Source organism: Antedon bifida, chromosome 1 (genome assembly GCF_963402885.1).
Source record: "Antedon bifida chromosome 1, ecAntBifi1.1, whole genome shotgun sequence".
NCBI classification, from domain to species: Eukaryota; Metazoa; Echinodermata; class Crinoidea; order Comatulida; family Antedonidae; genus Antedon; species Antedon bifida.
In genome coordinates, this window is record NC_136226.1 from 29,142,693 (window position 1) to 29,165,549 (window position 22,857).

The window sequence follows — 22,857 nt, forward strand, 5'->3', positions numbered from 1 at the left end:
AAAGTTAATTCTGGTTATTTAGGGTTTTGGGGAAGTTGACTAGTGTAGTAATGCACTTGTCAATTGTATGACCCACTATACGACCCCCGGGAGAGGTGCGTCAATGGTGCGTCATTTACAAATAATTATTGACGCAGGGGTGCGTCAAAAAACCTAGATGGTACGTCACATCAATGAACAATGGTGGGTCAATGTCTGTCACTTTACCACCCACCATATCATAAATAACATGGTCACAGTGCGTCAAAATGGGTGCGTCATGGTCACCTAAAGGTAAGTCACATTTTTGACGCACATGTGCGTCATGGTATTCATAAGGTATGACACACGTCGGACAAATGACGCACCTCTCCCGGGGGTCGTATAGTGGGTCATACAATTGACAAGTGCATAAATCATATAGAGACAGACTCTAAAATTTCAATGACAAAGATCCATGTGGATAGGATAACACTGTACAGGTTAAGCAGCATCAACTGTTATATTGTTAATGGTGAAAGTTATTTTGTAGTCAATATAAATTTATATAATTAATATAAAAAATGTTAATTATAAAATAAAAAATGTTGAAAAACTTAAAAACTTAAATTTTCTGTTTGTCATATTGCTACCTTATTTTTCAATATTATATTAATATATTACATTATTGTTAAAACAGCAATATATAATAAGGTGGGATGGTGATGGAGGAAAATATAAAAGATATTATTTAACGAAAAACGTACTGGAGCTCTGGTTAGAGCAGGGTTGCTGACATGACGACCAAATGAATCCTCCTGAAACTGGATTAGTTGGCCAACCAGGTATGCCAAACTTTTGTTAGTTGGTGGCTCAGCCTGAATGTACTGTGAAAAAAACAGATTTCAAAATGTACAGCAAAATAGTAGGGTAGTATATAGGCCTAGGCTAGTAATTTAAACAAAAAAAACATTTTGAATATGAATGAGTCTCAGTCTGGCATGTTTGTAAAATTTAATTATCTATAAATTAGGGTAGTAGGGTCTAACTTATAGGTATATCTCGGATTCAAGATCGGCGCATTAGCCTAGGCCAGCTCTTGCAAATCAAAGCTATCTTTGATGGAAGAAAAAGGGGAGACAAAGGCCAATCAACGACGCCGTTCAGACACACACAAGAGCGGGTTCTTTGTTGTCACACTAGCCTACCTATCAAACAAACAAACGGTGAAGTATACTGTATATTCTGATTTTTTATGCACAAATAGGCTTACTTACCTTTTTGCAATTTCTCTGCAACCATGTTTTTACACTATCAAATTGAGATATTGATTCTGAAGCTTCGAAATATTTGAAATCAGCACCACCATCTTTCTTCCGATTCGCCATGTTGAAAATGCAAAATGTTTTTTCTTATGGGTTTTTCATAATTGAACTCCAGAGGGCGCTATACCGTTTTAAAAATAATTTTCACGCTGCTGCTAGCTCTATCCAGCTACGTCCAAGGAGCAGTTATAGTACTAGAGGCTGACGTTTTTGGGAATTTGTAAACTAGGACAGGTCATGCTAAAATTACAAACCCCAAAGCACATCTGAGAGAAGATTGCTGATAATCATGTATACAGTAATCTGTAAAATCTTGTTCAATAAATAATGAATTTGTTCTTGCTGTTAACATAGGCCAGTATTATAATAATTCACTGTCAAATAATCAAAACATTATTTCTGGTATTTACAATGATTTGACTGAATACTGAAATTCACTGTCAGATAATCATTGAATTATTATCAAAACAGTCCATAATAGTAAAGTTTTTTTTTTAGTAAGTGACCCCCAGACTTGACCTTAGCAATATAATAAACTAAAGTGACAGAAATTGAATTATTGTATTTGCTTCAAATACAAAAGTTATTCACTTCTTCTGTAACAAAAAAATAATATTTATTCATGTATAAAAAGAGAAAAGAAACGTTTAATTATAACTCAAAAACCATTGTCTGACAGACAATTTAAGTATTTTTTGCTTTAAATTACATTTTTTCAGGTAAATAATTGTTTGGTTTACGTGAATAACTATTATGTGACAATAAAATGACACATTCAAAAACAAATTTGAATTAAAAAATATTTTTCAGGGGGACAATATATATCTTTAAAACTGTTACGTCAGCAAGCGAGCAGCGTTTTTTAAAGAAATATTTCTTGTTTAGACTTGTTCTTCATTTAGTTTGTCAAAATAAAAGCTGCTCGTCGCCTTGTTATGTAGGTGCTTGCTTTCGTTCGTTGTTGATTGAATTTATTCGAAATTATCAATATTAAAAAAATTATCAAATATATATACAAAATGTATGTATATTTTCAAATAACAATGCCAAGAACAGTGACATAAAGGCATGGAATAACCCTACCTCAATCCACTCAGCAAATTAGAAAACAATTAATTTAAAGAAAAATGTTAAATCATATATCTGTTTAATCAAATACCTATAAGTCAATCAAGTCTTTTAATTTAACTTGTTTTATATATATTATTGTTTTTGTTATATTTACGTGTTTATTGCAATACTTTGTAATGTTTATATTTTAAATTTTAGATTATAAAAGGATCCCAATGGAAATAAGCTAATAAGCTTTTTGGATATCCTGGAAAATCTTTTATAAATGTATTATTTGTAATGTCAGTAATTTATGTTATCACTTTGTATGTATTTTTTATGCTGATTTTCCTAATAAATTCAAATCAAATCACAAGACAATTTGTGCTGAATTGACGTATTCTTTACACAAAAAAGAGAATAAAAAATTACACAATTAAAATATATCAAATACACATTAAGAAAGTGGCGATTAATGAATGGCCATGATCAAAGAATTACTACTTGCGTTCACACGATTTTTAAAACTAAAAACAGATTTTCTAATGAACTCATCAAAGGATGGAACGTCATTTAAAACAAACATCATGCTAGCACTACAATTTCTAGGCTGCTTCTCTTCAGCAGCAAACTTAAGACATTGCTAAAACATACTTTAAATGATCTCAAAGTGCTCTTATTATATCTACACCATAAGGTTGAACAGTAGGGCCTACAGTATTATAAAGATATCCAAGGGGATGTGATACGAGAAGGTTAGCGTAGCGTACCGGACGTAGGCTGGAGACACACCTCAATTTGGAATCAACTCGAATTTATAGAAGGTTTAGGCTATGAAATCCATTCTCACACTTCAAACGTCAAATGCCCAAGATGAAGACGGAGTTCTCAATCCTGCTGCTGCTGACAGCGCTGTCTATTCATATTACAGCAGGTAATGATTCTTAATAATAATTATTATTATAACATTTTATTTTTGTTCAAAAATAATAACTTTCTGTTGGAAAGTTGTGGAAAGGGCAAAAAATCAATCTACAGTGATACGTAGGCCTATACAAAAAAATCTGACCATTACGGTGTTTAAGAAGAAACTTGAGTACCACGGGATGGGTATGTAAATCTAACCTGCAGTATGATGATTTGACAATTTTGAAGAAGGTTTTTTTTTAAATTGACAAAATAGTGAGATTGATTTGGTTGTAATGATCAGTGTGTACACTGAACTCAACATACTTAGAAACTAAATCAGCTCAAACCTTACCGTTATTATACCACCATTTATTTACAATTTTAGGTAATCCAGTTTGTGAAATTTGTTACTGTAAAATTCCTGATCTTAGTGCAGAGGTAGTAGATGGCTGTCAGCTGTGTGTTTGCCTAATAATCCCTCCGCCCAATCCAATACCAGATAAGGGTAAGCTTAGTTTTATATTGATATAACTAAAATAGATTGTAGTTTTTCTTGCATAGTTAAAGATGTATTGTCCCCCTAAAACATGAAAAAGGATTGATTAAAACAGACTTTGAATAGGTTATTTTGTAGTTTTAAGTTAATAACTTCCGTAGAAAAAAAATGTTTTCACTTATAAACATGAGAAATAAATGGTTAGATTCTACCAAAAATCCATTGGCTATTTTTGGCTTTACAGTTTTTGCAGGTAAATACGCTTTGTTTCGATCTAATTCTGGCAAATGCCTAAATACACTCCTTGTATTTGGCCTTAAATTACACCTTCTAAACCGGATATGACACACGAGAGGTGTGGTGGTTGGGTCGTTTTGAACGTGTTGAAACAAATACAAATATAACAAATATCAACTACTGTATATAACTCGAAAGTTTAAATAACTATCGAAAGAAACCACATGTGTTTGCACACTATCTATGTAACAATGGTGAATTTGAAGATATTAAACATTTTGGTTTGAACTGTAACGCATTTGACAACTTAAGAAAAGAAGAATTAAGAAACCTAGAAAATGATTTTACCCTCTGTAATGATTATGACCTATGGACATTATTTGTAAATGCAAATAATAAAAACAAATTAAGTTTTTTATGAGGAGAGTATATCCCTCTTTCTAATAAATCATACAATGTTATTTGATACATTTTGTAAAAAATATTTAAGTTCTGCATTTGAAAACGGCTTTCTTTATAGTACTCCCAAATGATCAATTTATAGTATTGTATTGTTGCGTGTGAATAGTTTTTAGTTACTTTTTTTAAATGGTAATTTTGAACAGGACAACGAAAATGATAAATAACATTCTTCCACAATGTACACTTTGATATTAGACCTAGTTATCGAATTGGTCACTTGACTACTAATCCCCACGCCCAGCAAAGCAAACCCTGTTACTAGGCGATTAATCAGACACATTATTCATCAGAATGCTTTTTCCACAGACTGTCCTTTGCACTGTCCGTTTGGTTGTTTGGAAACCGGTTCTGATAGTAAAGGATGCCCTGTATGTGACTGTTTTCCATCTCAGCCTAAACCTTGTGAGTTCGTTTTATTGTAGTTTATTGAAAAATTAAAAAGTAGTAGTAGTATTATTGTACAATTCATGTTCATTATGTTTCACTAAAAAATATCGACTACAACGACATACAGACAAACTGACCCACGATAATTTAATGATAGAATATGACAATTTCAAATTCAATTCAAATATCTTTATTGCAACAAAGTAAACATTGTTGAATTTACAATACATTATTAAAATAGCAATTACTAAATAATTAAAAATACAAGTTCATTACAACATATAAAAATAAAAGCATAATGATAAAATGTTATTTTTAATTAATTAATTTATTTTATTTTAATAATAATTTTAAAAAAACATTAAAAAACAAGCGTTGTGAATCATGTATTTCTTAGTCTGCCCTCTTGTCTGTCCGTTCGACTGTGTGAAGGACCTACTTAGGTCTATATTTATAATTACTATGACCTAAGTTAATGCTTTTAATTGAATTCTAGTGGGATCCAAGTGGAAGTTTTAAAATGATATTTCAATTCAATTCAATTCAAAGCAACATTTTATTTACTCCTTTCATATTACAAAACTGATTTCAATGAACAATATATGTAAACAAAAAATTAGAAAGAAGAAGGTACAAGCCCAGAAAGATGAAAAACACATCGTGTGGAGGGCGTACCTATCACTGACACAAAAAAAAAATTGACCGACGAATAGTTAATATTTGGAAATAAGGTGACTTTTAAATTTAGATAAAAATGATTTACTAGAAACATTAATTGTTATCCTTTAGTTTGTAAACCATGTGAATGTGAAACAATCGATTTACCAGCTGGTATCGGTGGATGTCCAATATGTGACTGTTCTCCATCTCTGCCTAAACCACCTACTTGTGAGTTTTTCTTATTTTCATTGCAGTTTTCTGAAAAAGAAAAGTAGTATTACTGTACAATTCATGTTCATTATGTTTCATTTAAAAATATCGACTACAACGATATACAGACAAACGATTGATCAAGTAACAGATTTAATGACAGAGTTTAACACTTTTCTTAGTCTGCTCTCCGTTATGTCCGTCTGGCTGTGTGGAGACTGGATTAGATGCCCGAAGTTGTCCAATTTGTGATTGCTCTTCTCAGGATCCGGAACCTCCCACAGGTAAGTCAAATCTAACTATAAAAATATAGCCTTATTGTTTTTAATTTTGAAATAAATATCTTTCACAATGTACACTTTTATATTAAGTTATCGAATAGGTCGCATGACCACCAATATCCTCGCACAACCCTGTTACTAGGCGTACTGGACAGACCAATAAAACGATCATCAGACACATTCATCACAATGGTTTTTTTTCACAAACTGCATACTGACTTGTCCGTTTGGTTGTATAAAAATCGGTTCTGATAGTAATGGATGCCCCGTGTGCCCCGCCCCCGTGTGCCCCGCCCCCGTGTGACTGTTTTCCATCTCAGCCTAAACCTCCTATTTATGAGTTCTTTTTATTGTAGTTTCTTGAAAAAGAAACGTATTAGTATTATTACTGTATAATTCATGTTTATCATGTTTCATTAAAATATCGACTACAACGACATACAGACAAACTGACCCACGATTGTTCAAGTAACAGACGTAGGCCTAATGACAGAATTTTACACTTTTCTTAGTCTGCCCTTCGGCCTGTCCGTTTGGCTGTGTGGAGACTGGCGTAGATGCGCAAAAATGTCCAATTTGTGATTGTTCTCCTCAAGATCCGGAACCTACTACAGGTGAGTGAAACATATCATATTTCTTCTTCTTCTTCTTCTTCTATTTCATTTTACTGAAAACCATTTTTACAACATTAAACTTCAAAGGTCCATGATGAAGTCTATGTTCTTAGTCTATTCATATTACATCAGGTAATATTTGTATTAATAATTATTATATCAAATACTACCCCAATAATAATAATATACTGTCTGCAGATTGGATATATATAATCTATAGCTATAATATATATCTGGTACTGTGTAGTGAGATTGATTTTGTTGTAATGATGTGTACATTTAGTTTTTTATAAACAACAATACATTTACAATACAAGTTCCTTGTTTTATGAATTTTAAAGAAATTTTCTTTTTCAACTTTCGTGATTCATGTTTATTTGGTCTTTTTACTTAACATGTCCATATACAATTGTAGTTTTTTAATTGTACTCGAGTTTTTTTCTGTGTTAGGCTTAATGAAAGTGACAATGTCAACGTTGGTAGACAATGTATATTATATGAGGCAAAGATTCTCCAGATGAAATAGTATTTCAAGATTAGAGCGCGTAATTGTACTCTGTCACTTCTATTTAAATGTATTAATGTATACGAAATGAGTGTTATGTGTTTACATAAAATGCCTTTCTGTACAAAAATATCAATTAAATAGCTGCATAGGCAGGGTAGATAGAACAAATCTAAATCAAACAAGTTAACACTGCCTCAATATAAATTTATTAGCAAAACATGTCTAACATTAATTCTAAAGTTAGAATTTTATTTCGACCATTTTGTTCTGTAAGCTTCATTTAGAGCGGTTTACTACATAATATGTTGTAGGCAAATTTATAATATGTTAAGTTATTGTATCATGATTATGTAACATTAATACTTTCTGCTCATAATTGTGTACAAAGTTAAAATGAAGTAGAAATATTAATTGATAAGACTAATGTTCGTCCTTCACAAATAATTATACTGGAAAAATAAATATTTAACACTCCTTGTATTCGGCCTTAAATGGCACTCCTAACTTTTTAACCGGATTTGACACATGAGAGGTGTGGTGGTTGGGTCGTTTTGAACGTTGTTGAAGCAAATACCAAAACAAACATCAACTACTGTATATAACTGCTAAGTGTAAATAATTATAAAAATAGGCCTATTGTTTTAATTTTGAACAGGACAATGATGATGATAAATAACTATCTCCCACAATGTACACTTTTATATTAAGTTATCGAATTGGTCGCATGACCACCAATCCCCACGCCCAGCAAAGCAAACCCTATTACTAGGCGTACTGGACAGACGAATAAAACGATCATCAGACATAAATTCATCACAATGTTTTTTTTTCACAGACTGCATACTGACTTGTCCGCTTGGTTGTATAAAAACCGGTTCTGATAGTAATGGATGCCCAGTATGTAAATGTCTTTCATCTCAGCCTAAACCACCTACTTGTGAGTTATTTTAATAATAAAATAATTTTATAATAATAGTACTATTACTGTACAATTCATGTTTATTGTGTTTCATTAAAAAATATTATATGTCTCCACTACAAGTAACAAGTTTAATGACAGAATTTTACACTTTTCTTAGTCTGCTCTTCTGTGTGTCGGTTTGGATGTGTGGAGACTGGCTTAGATGCGTTAGGATGTCCAATTTGTGATTGCAATCCTGATGATCCGAAACCTCCTCCTGGTGAGTGAAATCTATAGTTCTATTTCATTCTTCTTTTTTTCATTTTACTAAAAACCATTTTTACAAATTATCAAACTTCAAAGGTCCACGATGAAGTCTGTGTCCTTAATCCTGATCCATATTACATCAGGTAATATTCTTATTAATATTTTATATATCAAATACTACCCCAATAACAATAGGAAATTCAGAAATGTATTTATGACGCTTCAGGCCCCATCACTGTATTTTTTTCAAACTTGATACCTTTTTGCGGGGAAAGTTGTTGAAAGGGCAAAAAAAAAACCCAATTCAATCCGCCATGATACGTATAAACTGGCCAATACGGTGTTGGAAGAGTAGAAAGTAGAAGAAACGTGAGTACCTCGGGATTGGTATGCAAATCAAACTTTTATGAGGATTAGGGTTGATGAACGGTTTTTCTAAATTGACAATAAAACTATCTGGTATAGTTTTATAGTGATTTTGTTGCAATGATCAGTGTACAGTCAACAACAAGGCGAAATGAACTCTGAACCCAACATACATAGACTCAACTCAAACGTTAACGTTATATCATCATTTTATTTACATTTGTTTTGGAAAATCCAGTTTGTGAAGATTGTAACTGTAAAAACCCTGATCCTGATGCAAAAGTAGTAGATGGCTGTCAGCTGTGTGTTTGCCTAATAGTCCCTCCGTCTAATCCAATACCAGATAAGGGTAAGCTTAGTTTAGTATTTATGTGACTAAAATATAAATCTAGTTTTTCATGAACAATAACACATTTTACAGAATGTAGAGTTTGCTGTGTTATCGTCAGTTACGCCTCTCGTCTTTCTACGTAACACTTTTTACTGTTTCTACTGCTATTTTACTTTGTTATGAGCAGGATGGTTTTGTGTTGTGTGTATATAATTTTCAATTTCTTTTATTCTTATTTCGAAAATTAAATCGTGTAGAAAGTTTAAATGAAGTAAAATATTAATTAATAAGACTATTGTCCGTCCTTCATAATTATACTAATATAATATAAAAAAATAAATATACTAAATATTTTACACTCCTTGTATTTGGCCTTAAGCACTCCTAACTTTCCTAACCGGATTTGACACATGAAGCAAACACCATGTACCAAATCAGCACTAGGCCTACTATATACAACTCCTCTCTAGTGAGAGTGAGGTTTGGTAGTTGGTCGTTTTGAACAGCAAACTGTAAAACAAATCAACACTACTGTACGTAACTTCAAAGTTTAAATAACTATCAAAGTATTTTTTTAAAGGGTAATTTTCAACAGGACAATGATAAATAACTATAACTATCTTCCATAAGGTACACTGTTATTAACAAGTTATCAAATCGGTCACCTGACCACCAATCCTCACGCCCAGCAAAGCAAACCCTGTTACTAGGCGATTAATCAGACACATTATTCATCAGAATGCTTTTTCCACAGACTGCCCTCTGCACTGTCCTTTTGGTTGTTTTGAAACCGGTTCTGATAGTAAAGGATGCCCAGTATGTGACTGTTTTCCATCTCAGCCTAAACCTCCTACTAGTGAGTTATTCTTATTTTTATTGCAGTTCTTGAAAAAGAAGTAGTTTTAACGTACCATTCATGTTCATGTTTCATTAAAAGAAGGGAATGACTCAGCAATTGACAATTAATGATGTAATTATATAGTTATATCCAAAATACACGTACGACCAAAAAAAATTATTGATTTATTATTATTATAAATATTATATTAATTGTTATTATTGTTTCATAATATAAACAAGAAGAACATTAACCATCAAATCTTACAAATTCTACACTTACTCCATCGCAACATAAAATAATAAATAATAATAAAGCGGATCTTCCTAAATACCAGAATAAACAAAGTTCTGTAGACTTTTTTCAAACAAGTCTCCTTGTTATTAGAAAAACAATTTTATAAACCTACCTTTGCAAATTGAAGTCTTAATGCGGTCTGAGAACCTCAACTAAATCTGCTTCTTCCTTTATTCACACTTCAAAAGAAAATATAAAAAGAAATACAGTACATGCTGTGATTTTCTTTGGAATTTTCCATTCATGTAAAGGACCTACTTATGCTTGGTTCACACTTGGACGTAAGAGCAACGCAAGTAAGTTGACCAATGACAAGCGAATGTTCGAATTATCCATCGCTTGTGATTTGCCAAATCCCATGCGTTGCGTCTCTAGTGGAAACCAAGCATTAGGCCTATGTTTTATAATTATATTAGCTATGGTATGATGAAGTTGATGCTTTGAATTGAATTACTACAGTAGTTTTTAAAAATGATATTCAATTGTTATCCCCTTAGATTGCAAACCATGCGGATGTCAAACAATTAATATAGGTTTCGGATGTCCACTGTGTCTCTGCATCCCCAAGCCGCCACCAAGTAAGCTAACACCGTTTTGTTAATTTTAGTTGTCAAATATATATATAGCATAGTAGCAACAATACATATTGTCCAAAACGCTTAAAAATAAAGATGGTAGAAAATAGACTTTGATCTCCAAACTATAGTATAATGTATTAACGATAACAAACATCGTATCGTGTAAACTTACGTATTAAATTCAATTTAATTCTACAATATTATAACATACTGGATACTAAATACAATGAAGTAATCATGTGGGCGAGGGTCATATATGTCAGAAAGACATTAATATGTTTCACGCACCCCAAGATATAACATCAAATACGAAAAAGAAGAAAAAATACATAAATTAATAATAAATAAAAAAAAAAGCTACAATTTCTATTCTATTCTATTATGAAATATATATTTAACGTTCAACATGTCTTGAAAGTTCTTGTATACTAATTTACATTGTGAAATTGTAGATGCAGTTTTAATATCTACATGGATTGAAGTCCATAGTTTAGCTCCATGGTATTTAACAACATACAAAACATAACATGCAAAGCAAGTAATATACTTGGCAAAAGCAATGATGAAAAACAAACATTTGGAATTTTTATATTAATATTTTTGCTTATTAATAGAATGTGATTTGTTCTGTCCAATTGGATGTAAAAAAATTGGTGTAACTCGAGATGGATGCGCAAGATGTGATTGTAGTTTATCTCTCCCTGATCTTCCAACACCAAAAAGTACGTTTCCTAGATTTTACAAAGTAATTTCTTTCTTATCTGTATATAATTGTTTACGTACGTTAAAGCATGAATACGTACGTGTGCGACGTTTCGACTTGTTTTCAACGAGTCTTCATCTGGCAATGATTAGGATGTTATTAGTGTTGATATAAAGAGAATCTCACTCACATAAATTCAAAGCATATTGATCGAAACGTCGAGAAACTTTTCAGAACTAATATACGTGGTGTACCTCAAACTTTTATCAACATTAAGATTTCGCCATGCAAACCTTCAAACAATATATAGATGTTGGTGGTTTTTTTTTTAACAATTCGGGATAAAACGCAAGTTAGGCTATATCGGTTACCAACCGTACATAATTCAATATCTAACGACATTTTGACTATCCATTTCTGGATAACAGTTTTTTGTCTTATGTAGGTCCGACCCACTTTATTTCCTCATCAGTAAAAATGTTCATTTACAATGCATTGCACTTGATATGAACATTTTTTATCAATAAAGATAAAGGATGAAAAATATAATTATTTGTTTAACCTTGATGATAAATGTATCATTTTATTAAGCATATAATAATTTATAAAAATATGATTTTTTTTTTTATAGAAGCATGTCCGAAATGCTTTTGTCTACCAGACGGTCCTCCTGTCAATGATGAGAATGGGTGTATTATTTGTAGCGCCTGCCCTGGACCCCAACTACCACCACCACCGCCACCACCTTCACAAAGAAAGAAGAGAGAACTGAATTAGACGAAGAGGATTTCATAACATTCACTCACATATCACTGAATATCGGCTTCAGTAACAAATTAGGGTGTTTTTCGTATGCACAAATAAATATTTTTTGTTTTACTTCAGCTCGCTGGATACCACCGCACTGAATAGTTTAACATTCATATGAATCGTTATATTTTAAGAAATAATTCTTTTATTATCATTCTTTATATTTTACATACTTTCTTTATCATAATAACATTTTCGAGATATTAAAATTGTGGGTTGCTGGGGTATATCTTAGTATACATGGGAGTTTAGGCGTTAAACGTTCAGTGGAGCGTTAACGTTTAACGAGACCTCATGAATTAGGCGTTAAATGTTTAAGTACTGCGTTTGTCGTTTAGGAGGTATTTGTGCTCAGGCGTAGATATTGTTTATGCTCCATTCTAATAAACATGATTAGCTAATGTATTTTTTTTAAGTACTTATACACACCGTAATAAATAAAAGATTTAGATATAAAAGATTTAAAACCTTTTTTTTTTTATTTTCAAACTTTACGGTCATCCGGGTTATCAAGGTATATCCAGAAACACAGGCACAGAACATTAATTCTAAACTGTTCGATGACTTTAATTAAATAATTTAAAGCGATAAAGATGAGGGAATCTGTGAGAATGAGAGGAAAAAAAATTCGATCCAACTGCAAATGTCCTAAACATTACACCACTTGGGCTTCATGGTATTGTTCAAACTCAATTGGATATCGACTCTTTAACACTCTTGGCGTAAAAATTACTTGTAATCCCTCCCAAGATCTCCTGATTAAGATTTTGTAACAAGGCGTATGTATCCGGATCACGCCTCAAATTGGAATTAACTTGGATTTACAGATTAGAAAACTAAAGCTTAGGCTTATATAAAATCATCTTTCAAAATAATAATGATAAAACTTCAAAAAGGTCTACGATGAAGTCGTTGGTCTTTGCTCTCCTGCTCACAGCGCTCTGTGTTCATGCTTTTCCCGGTAAGTTTCTTTTGTTATCATGGAGGAATTGGAATGTGAACTTTTATTTAAAATTTTAAATTGATGTACATTATTTAAATTCATATCTACTGTTAGAAATTATATTTAGTAGTAGAAGTAGATATTTTTTCCAGTCTGTAATGTTAGGAAAATGCAATACTCAAATTCCATTATAAAGTTAATTTTAAAATAAAGATACAGGTCTATGGAGTATATTTTACGCTTAAATGGAGTAAATTATATATTGGTGTTTTTTTATAACTTAATTATTTCCACAAATAAATATATGCCTACAGAAAACTTTCGTTTATTAACATACCCTCCTATTGCTTCAGGTCCGGGCATAATTTTGTTCTAATAATATTAATGTATAGGCTTGTGGCGTGTGGCGCTGTGTGTTGGACGTTCGACTACTGATCGTTAGACCGAGGTTCGAATTCCACTTTTGCCGCATTGCTAAGTATCCTTAGGCAAGATACTTACGTTTGCCTCTCTCCACCCAGGTGTAGGCCTATAATTGAGAACCCGATTACTAGCTGCAATATGGGAGTATGTTTCCATAGGTGTTTGATCAGGAAATGACTGGGGTAATAATGTTCCGCGCACTGAGAGCTTGCTTATATGCGCTATATAAGAATGAACTATTATTGTTATTATTATTATTAGGATTAGACTGTCCTACGATCTGCCCATTTGGTTGTTTAAACCGTGGTATTGATAATCTCGGATGTGCAATATGTGAGTGTTCTCCTCACGAACCTGGACCACCACCACCACCACCTGGACCACCCGGTGGTAAGTTACTCATAATTATTAATTTCTATCTTTTTAACTGCTTTCACACATTATACCAATTTGAAAACTATTTGTAAAGAAATAAGCTTGTTACTAGGCCTTACAGTACTATAGTTTAGATAAAGTAGAATAATTAATAATCAAGACTTACGTTAATTTATCGGTCTTTCAAAATAATTCGACAACAAGGATGTAGTAACACTCCTTGCAGTTGGCCTTAACTAGCCGGATTCGTCAGGATGGTAATATGGGCGATGGCCAGTCGTCTCCCAACCCGTTTCCGATTGTGTTCCATATTGAGTTTTTAAAGTTTGAATTTGAATAACACTTTCATTCAAAATTGAATTTTTTTTTTTTGTCTTGTGTGAGTTCTTCTCACGTTTATTTAAATTCTCATGGATGAATATATTATATACATATAAATACATTTGTGATAATTAAAAGTAAGTGTTTAAAGTAGTTAAAATACAGGTATATTTACATAATAAGATGCCAGAATTCAGTATTAACCATATTTTTCTCATTTAAAATTTTAGATACGATGTTAATTAAAATGTAGAAAAAAAAAAGGCGGTAAAATACATGATTAAAATTTTCTTGTTAAACTATCTTATTTGTGGTCTTATTTGTGTTCGAGTAGAGAGGCTATAAACTCAGGGGAGGAAAATGTAGTATCCTCCCTTTTCACCAAGATAATATGGATGGAATGAAAAAAGAGGAATGCAATAGATTGAAAGTTAGTTATTTAGAATGATAGCATGAAATGGTATATTTAATGGAAACCGTAAGGTTAGAGTCCATACACTGTGCAAGTCCAAGATGTGATTTTGGCTCTGTGTGTATGTGAGACGCTTCATACCCGATGTCATCTTAGTACAACTACTACTTACAATTTGTATTTACGGTATAACATATTGCAAATATATAAAAATATATAGAAGTATATATATTGAACAAATACACATACCTATAGATTACATTGACATGTATACGATATAAAATATTGCAAATATAGAAAAATATATATATTAAACAAATACAAATACATACAGATTATATTGACATGCTACATGATAGTATTTGAACTATTGTCATCTTAAAAAGTATATATGATGCACAGTTTACGTTGATATACAGGATTTGTGTCCATTATGATAAGGTAAGAAAGAAAAAGGAATCAATAAAATAATTAAATTATCAACATCAAGTCTTTTGATAGTTGTAATAGTTTATCTTTTAAGTTATTCGTCCATTTCTTCTGAGCCTTATGTAAATTATGCATAAATTCATTTGTTAATAAATGCTTTAATTCATAGTAAAATAATCTCCAAATTATTTTTGATTCCTGATTTTGTTTCTTTTCTTTTCTTATTACTAAACACGATTTATAAATGCAAAAAGTAAATATTGAAATAAGTTCATTTACAGTTTTCGTTTCCGATCCTTTAACAATATTACGCCAGGTTATAAAATTCAAAATTGAATTCTAATTAACTGATTATATTATTATTAAAAGGGAATCACACGTTTTCAGGGCAATGATAGGCCAAATGAACTTACTTTTGGGCTCCATTGATTCAACGGAACGATTTTACATTCATTTCTAGTCTGTCCTCCGGGCTGTCCACCTGGTTGTTCTATAAGTGGTTTTGATGGTAATGGATGTCCAACATGCGATTGTTTTCTTCCTCATCCTGAACCCCCACCACCGGGCGATGGTAAGTTTTTTTTAAAAAAAGAAATAGGATAATGTTTGAATAAATTAGCTACGCTATTATTTAGGTGTTAATGATTGTAAAATAACGAATTATGGACGTGTAGACCTATAACTTTCAGTCGAGAAGTTGTGTTATATCTGTTTAGGAGTGAGTGTGAATTTGATTGTTTGATTGATGGATGGAAGCGTTCCAATCAACTAAATTGGGCGCGAGTGAAAAAAATTCTAAATAATTATGGATATACATTATTTTCGAGTAACTAGGCCTATAAGTTTTGTTTAAATATGCATTATTTATATGGTTATGGCTGATTACCACGTTGGGATTAAGAAAAGATAATGCGACCCGTGTTTCCTTTTGAATGACTCCATTCTATCTTTTACTTAAAAAATATTCGTAGGCCTAGGTTGATACTTTGAATTGACTTGCTTTATATTCTTTAGGCTGTGGAGGTTGCCCATTCCCATGTACATCAATCACTCTACCAGATGGGGTATGTCATTGCCTCTGCTACGAACCTCAAAGTAAGCAAACACCGTTGTCACCTTCTTGTCTGATCTCCTTTAAAATGTAACACGTTCAGTGAGCCTAGATTCGTTCAGGTGTCCGACGAAAACTCACATACATAGGCCTAATTAGTCTGGGTTCCAGGCGGAGTTTTGTTTTAATATTAGTAAAAAGAAAAATATTTTGGCACATATGGCGTTTCATACGTATACTACTTAAGTTGAGACAAAAATCGAAATAAAAACAAATAAATAAAAAAAGAAGTTAATGAATACAGACTTGGGGAAAGTCTAAGGCCTAATATGTTTTGTACAGAATTCTGAATTATTAAACATTGCACCCATTTCCCATGGTCTAATGGATCGGAATCCATAATGTAATAATAATAATACAAAATTGGACTGGAAGATTATTCATTATCATTTGTTTACATAGAATGAAGTAAGTCGGTTCTGCTCGTTCAATCGTCCGTTCGCTTTGCTTACCTCACTTACTTGTACTTGCTTACATATTGTGTTATTATGGTATATTTTACAGAATGTCCGCTATGCCCATGTCTAACAGACGGCCCGGCACAGTACTCTGAAGACGGATGTCTTATTTGCAACTGTCTTGAGATCTTTCGAAAGAAGAGAGGACTCAAAGCTCGTTGGCCTCGTAGACGTAAGATGATTTCAGATACATTCACATATTATTATTATTATTAGTAGTAGTAGTAGTAGTAGTTTCAGCAACTCCCAAATGAAAGCATAATCGGTTCATATTCGATTGTAATTGTGAATATAAATGAAATAAAATATGTAATAAGTAACAAATGGTTGGGTAAAATGATGCATGAGAAAATATTTAAATCACTGGAATGATAAATGTACTGGAATTAATAATTGATTTATAAACTGTGAAGAATAAGAAACACCTCAACCGAGATTCGAACCCGGAATCTTCTTCTTGATACAGTACAGTAACAGGCCACTGGAGCATTTATGGATCGACTCTTGTCGTGGCATGTTACACGTTAAAACCAGACAGTCATGAAATGTGTGGTAAAGATATATGATTATGCTCTTTATTTTTCTTTATATTTTAGCCCCGTCTGGAAAAAAGGCGCACTGAATTAAGATGCGAACCAGCAACTTTGGAATTCGGTGATCAATGATGCGTCACATTCACATGAAAATACTTTTCTTCAAGTTGTTTATATCATTTAATTTTATTTTTTCTTTCTTCATCATAATTATACCAGTTTCTAAAATATAGGGATGTTAAAGTTCAGGTTAGGTCTTAGTACGGGTCTTTTTGTGGTATGTGGTCTTATAATACTTTCACATGTTTCTTTATGATCACCACAAAACTGGCAATTAATCTCAATACAGACAATAAGCACTGTATATTTTCGACACAACTTGAATAAAAAATGAAATTGTAATAAAAAATTAAGAAAACTTAGACAACAATATCGTTTCTTTGTTTTATTACAACATTATTAATTAATTATTATTGTTATTAATATTACATTAATTATTATTGTTATTAATATTACATCAATTATTATTGTTATTAATATTACATCAATTATCATTGTTATCAATATTATATTAATTATTATTGTTATCAATATTACATCAATTATTATTGTTATCAATATTGCATCAATTATTATTGTTATCAATATTGCATCAATTATTATTGTTATCAATATTGCATCAATTATTATTGTTATCAATATTACATCAATTATTATTGTTATTAATATTACATCAATTATTATTGTTATCAATATTACATCAATTATTATTTTTATTAATATTACATCAATTATTATTGTTATTAATATTACATCAATTATTATTGTTATTAATATTACATTAATTATTATTGTTTCATCATCATATAAAAGAGATGAACGCTATCAACCTTAAAAATCTTGCGAATTCTACAATTACCCCATCGCAACAATTTTAAGCAAAAATAAAATAACATCGTCCTCTAGACTAAATCATAAAGATGGAAGTCCTAAATACCAAAGTGCACCAATTTCTGTACACTTCTTGAACCAAGTGTCAATAACTTGTCTTTGTATGTTGTTGTATGTGGTTCAGCTCAAATAATATTTCAAATAGAAAATATAAAGTGAAATATATTTCACAAGCTCCTTTCATGTATTGGACCTACCTACCTATTTTTTACCCCATAATCAAAATTAACGATCATCCCTTTTAGAGTGCATCGAGGTATATCCATATAAAGGAAATATTAGAATTGCTTTTAATCCCTCTAAGATCCTGATTAAGATTATGTAAAACGACGTATGTATCCGGAGCAGCACGCCATTTGGAAGTAACTTGGATTTACAGATTAGAAAACTAAAGCCTATAGGCCTATATAAAATCATCTTACAACATAATAATGATAAAGGTCCATGATGAAGTCGGTGGTCTTTGCTCTCCTCTTGCTTACAGCGCTCTGTGTTCATGCTAGGATACCATACGGTAAGTTTTTTTCTTTGTTATCATGAAGAAATTGGAAACTTGTATTAGTATTACACTTAAATTGATGTACATGTTTAAATCCATATTTAATGTTAGGAAATTATAAGCCTAGATGTTGAAGTGGATATTTTTACAATATGTAATGATAAGAAGTCACAGTCCTCAAATTCTATTATAAAATTAATTTGAAAAAATAAAGCTATATAGAGTATATTTCAGTTTAGGAGTAAAATGATATATCGTCTTTCAGTAATCAGTAGGCCTAATCAGTAATCATTTTATTTTCCACACACTCGTAAAATACATGAATTATGGAGGGAAAAAAATATTTGCATTGTATGAAAGAAGACTATTTAAGTTGAGGCAATATTTTTAAGTCATAGCCACCTTAAACTTAGTTGAAAATTTACGAAGCACGACTTAAAGAATAGTTTATCTATCATCTAAATCATCATTCTTAAAGATGTATTGTCCCTTTGACGAATTCCAAAAAAAAATTTTTTTTAATATTTCGAAAAAAGTGGGTCATTTTGAAGTATCATAATAGTTATTAACTTTCACCAAAAATTATTTTTAAAAAAAACAATTTAACCGAAATACAGACGTTGTTTTGTTCAAAAAATAACTTTGACTTCCAGTCAAAGTTTTCGATCAAAACATATCTCATAATGCAACGAGTTTGTTTGGCTACTCTGTATGCATAATCATAAAACTTCCTCGCGATCTGTGTGAAAACACCTTCTCAACCGTGACGAGTTGTAAACAATCCCAATTAGCATCATGCATAATGCATACTCGTGGTTTGAAATCTTTGTTTACTTTCGCTTGTGACAATTTTCCAGACGAAATGTAATCAAATTAATTTACCTGTTAATTACATAAACTTGTTGTTTTTGGCTCGAATTTTCGACCTAAAGTGAATAACTTTAATATTACTTTGATATGGCCAATTTAAATTTAGAATATTTTTTTTTTCATTTTTTGTGTTTCAAGGGACAATACATCTTTAAATAAAATTAAATAAAATTATAAGTAAAAATACCAGGTATAAATTACAACATACACACAATGTAAGTTAATAAAAAGATTGCAGAAACTTAAGTGCTGTATTCAGAGACCAGAGATTTCTTTACGTAATGTTTAAAGCTATTTAATGAGAATTTGTTTTTCGAAATATCGGAGAGCTTATTCCATATATTTGGACCATAATAAAGAATAGAACGACGTTTAATCTCCCTGGTTTAATATTACTTAGTACATCATTTGTATAGCTTCTTATACAAAAGAAGATCAGATATGCCTACAAAAAGTTTTCATTTGTCATCATACCTTCTTGTACTGTGTAGAACCTCGTTTGAGATAGTCGCACATTATGTTTCAGTTCTGGCATAATTTTGTTCTAACAATATTAATGTATAGGCTGTTCTCAGGTCTGTCCACTTGGCTGTGCAAACCGTGGTCTTGGTCCTGACCTATGTCCAAGATGTGAGTGTTTTCTTTATCCTAAAGAAGTCCCTCCACCTCGACCACCACCACCTGGACCACCCGGTGGTAAGTTACTCTATATCTATATACAGTTGATTTTTTTTCTGGTAAATAACTTTTTTTTAATCTAATCTTTGGATATTATGTGACATTGCATTCTAAACAAAAAAATTATTTGTTCAGAGAGAGAAAACACAATTTCAAAGTAAACGAATCTATTATAAGTTTGTAACTGTTTTCACACATAATTTTAAAACTTTCCTAGCCGAATTTTGCCAGGATGCAATGGTGTGTGCGATGGTGTGTCGCCTCTTCATTTACTCCATAAACTAAATAGGTGATCACGTGATACATTCATCGGAATTTCAATATCAATTTATAGGTTGTTCTCCTATTTGTCCGTAGGGTTGTTTAGATATTATTATGCGTAACGGATGTGCAAAATGTCTGTGTTCTCGTCGTGATGAGGATCGTGGAAGAGGTGAGAGAATTTCAAATACATTCTCATAGCAATGACTATTAGTTTCAGTAACTGCCAAAGTGTTATCAGTTTATATCTGATTGTTATCATAGCAGAAAATATGTAATTATAACAAACAGTTCAAAAAGGGAACATGCATAATGAGAATCTTATAAATCAGCCAGAGAGATGTGCTGGAGTTATTAATTAATCTACAACTGTTAAGATGTTTTTCTTTATATTTTAGGTGTGGGATAATATAACAGACGCACTGATTTAAGATGCGCGAACCAGCAACTTTGGAATTCGATGACCAATGACGTGTCACATTCATGAAAATAATTCATGTTCTTTATAAGTTCTTTATATCATTTCTTTATCTTTGCAATTAATAAAAAAAAATGAAGAAAACTTAGAAAACAATATCGTTTCTTTATTTTGTGTAAGTAACAACACCATGGATCGGCCATCATAACACGCAGGCATGTAATATGGGTTACAGACAGTGTTTTGACTTAATATTAGTAAAAACATTTTGGCACATATGGCGTTTCATACGTATACTACTTTAGCTTGAAACAAACGGTTCTAGGACACCTACCCCCTAGACAGTTACCCCCCGGAAGTTTACCACCCGGACAACTACCCCCTTAGGACAACTACCCCCCCGGACAACTACCCCCCTTAGGACAACTACCCCCTTAGGACAACTACCCCCTTAGGATAACTACCCCCCGGTCAACTACCTATTATACACTGTTGCAGAGTCAGGTTGTTCCTAGGGGGTAATTGTCCGGGGGGTAGTTGTCCAGGGGGTAGTTGTCCTAAAGGGGTAGTTGTCCTAAGGGGGTAGTTGTCCAGGTGGTGGTTGTCCGGGGGGTAGTTTTCCGGGGGGTAAATGTCCAGGGGGTGAATATCCGGATACGGAAACGAACATCGACAAGCCTCGAAATATACAGACTTAAGACAAGTCTAGCAGGCATGCTGCAAGTTCCGGTTTGGGCCATGGTCCGGTATTACTCTTAACTTAATGTCACTCTTAATTTCAGCCTGAAACATCTGGGTTATTTTTTCACTAAAGAGCGACTAGTTTTCTTTTAATTGCCTTAATGATGGCATAAGCTTGAATTTGAGTGTGTGAGCAGACTAACATTTTACTCTTACTTTGTTAGACGCCACTTTCAGTCTAAAGCGGGTTTTTTAATTCTCAGGATTGAAACAATGACACTAAAATATAAATCAAAAGTGAGGCCTCCATATTCTTCTTTGTCCGATTTGCCTATCCGAGTGAAGTAGACCTAATAACGGACTAGGCCTAAATCAATGTAATGCAATTTTAGTATTTGTATGAAGAATTATGTTTCATATAATAAATGATTCTAAAGCAATGACATCAATAATTGCATGATTTTTTAGCTCAACCGCCAATTTCTCTGATTATAGAATAGATAGATAGATAGATAGATAGATAGACTTGAACGAGCAAGTCGTTGCGCACGTGAGTGTCACGCATCATGATTGATCAATTGCTTTTAGGCTAGTCAATCTAGCAAAAAAAACAGCTCAAAGTGAAACAAATTGCAAACAGAGATTTTTTTTTTTTAAACGGTCATATATGATGAGGAGATGAAAATTTGAGCATCACACCTCTGTCACTCATCCCGAAGGTATGCAAATTAGCTTAAATATGCAAATTAGGGTGAAATTACAGGGTAACCATATCTCAAAAACTACTAGTCCGAGAGAGTTGATTTTTTCACTGATTTATTCAAAATGTATATATTTATATTTACTCTAATGCAACATTTTACGATAAAATGACCGGAAGTACAACATTTGACCTTCGACCCCATTTCTCAATGTTTGCATATACAATGTGACTAAAATGTCTGTAGAGACTTTATTTTGCCCTCAAATGACCCAGACATAGGTTCCTAATAGCCAGCATAGGACCACATTGTAATTCCCAAAATTACACCTTTGTCACACACCTCAAAAGTATGCAAATTAGTAGTACAATTTAAATAAAATATGCAAATAAGGGAAAAAAATTACAGTTGTCCTATATCTCGAAAACCACTAATGCTAAAGAGTTGATTTTTTCACAGCCGTATTCAGAATGTACATATTTCTATTTGCTCCAATGAAACATTTTACAAAAAATTGACCGGAAGTATGACATTTGACCCTCGACCCCATTTCTCAATATTGCATATATAATGAAACTAAAATGTCTGTAGAGACTTTGTTTTGC

At 32.1% G+C, this 22,857-nt stretch overlaps 3 protein-coding genes and 1 long non-coding RNA gene across 14 annotated transcripts in view; 3 read left to right on the forward strand and 1 right to left on the reverse strand.

Moving 5' to 3' along the window:
- LOC144847957 (SWI/SNF complex subunit SMARCC2-like) overlaps window positions 1–1,358 on the reverse strand; it is a 46,684-nt gene extending 45,326 nt beyond the window's left edge. For all 7 annotated transcript variants that reach the window (XM_078704620.1, XM_078704612.1, XM_078704593.1 and 4 more), the window contains exons 1-2: window positions 1,236–1,358; window positions 726–845 (exon numbers count right to left, since the gene is read on the reverse strand). In XM_078704620.1, the coding sequence (XP_078560746.1) occupies window positions 726–845; window positions 1,236–1,346 (231 nt within the window). In that variant the 5' untranslated portion in view covers window positions 1,347–1,358. The remainder of the gene's footprint in view (window positions 1–725; window positions 846–1,235) is intronic.
- A 106-nt stretch (window positions 1,359–1,464) lies between these two features.
- On the forward strand, window positions 1,465–12,607 carry LOC144848452 (uncharacterized). Of its 3 annotated transcripts, none has more exons than XM_078705186.1 (14): window positions 1,465–1,574; window positions 3,031–3,267; window positions 3,628–3,747; window positions 4,744–4,839; window positions 5,614–5,712; window positions 5,877–5,978; window positions 6,488–6,589; window positions 7,933–8,034; window positions 8,177–8,278; window positions 8,870–8,980; window positions 9,717–9,818; window positions 10,595–10,675; window positions 11,290–11,397; window positions 12,010–12,607. In XM_078705186.1, the coding sequence occupies exons 2-14, from the start codon at window positions 3,198–3,200 to the stop codon at window positions 12,153–12,155; spliced, it is 1,341 nt and encodes a 446-aa protein (XP_078561312.1). In that variant the 5' UTR covers window positions 1,465–1,574; window positions 3,031–3,197; the 3' UTR covers window positions 12,156–12,607. The 3 variants fall into 3 exon arrangements, with proteins under 3 accessions (XP_078561312.1, XP_078561331.1, XP_078561322.1); XM_078705196.1 differs by having other exon boundaries at window positions 1,478–1,581; XM_078705205.1 differs by lacking the exon at window positions 9,717–9,818.
- Window positions 6,669–21,017, forward strand: LOC144848751 (uncharacterized). 2 transcript variants are annotated; one of them, XR_013613914.1, is made up of 5 exons: window positions 6,669–6,676; window positions 18,585–18,658; window positions 20,078–20,209; window positions 20,526–20,624; window positions 20,851–21,017. It is a non-coding gene; the product is annotated as an uncharacterized LOC144848751 (long non-coding RNA). The 2 variants fall into 2 exon arrangements; XR_013613913.1 differs by lacking the exon at window positions 6,669–6,676 and adding an exon at window positions 8,344–8,361 and having other exon boundaries at window positions 20,549–20,624.
- LOC144848685 (uncharacterized) lies at window positions 13,029–17,617 on the forward strand. Of its 2 annotated transcripts, none has more exons than XM_078705528.1 (6): window positions 13,029–13,149; window positions 13,816–13,944; window positions 15,552–15,662; window positions 16,106–16,186; window positions 16,707–16,832; window positions 17,257–17,617. In XM_078705528.1, exons 1-6 carry the CDS (start codon window positions 13,092–13,094, stop codon window positions 17,280–17,282), a joined length of 531 nt encoding a protein of 176 aa, XP_078561654.1. In that variant the 5' UTR covers window positions 13,029–13,091; the 3' UTR covers window positions 17,283–17,617. The 2 variants fall into 2 exon arrangements, with proteins under 2 accessions (XP_078561654.1, XP_078561663.1); XM_078705537.1 differs by having other exon boundaries at window positions 13,073–13,149; window positions 13,822–13,944.
- Window positions 21,018–22,857: the final 1,840 nt, after the last annotated feature.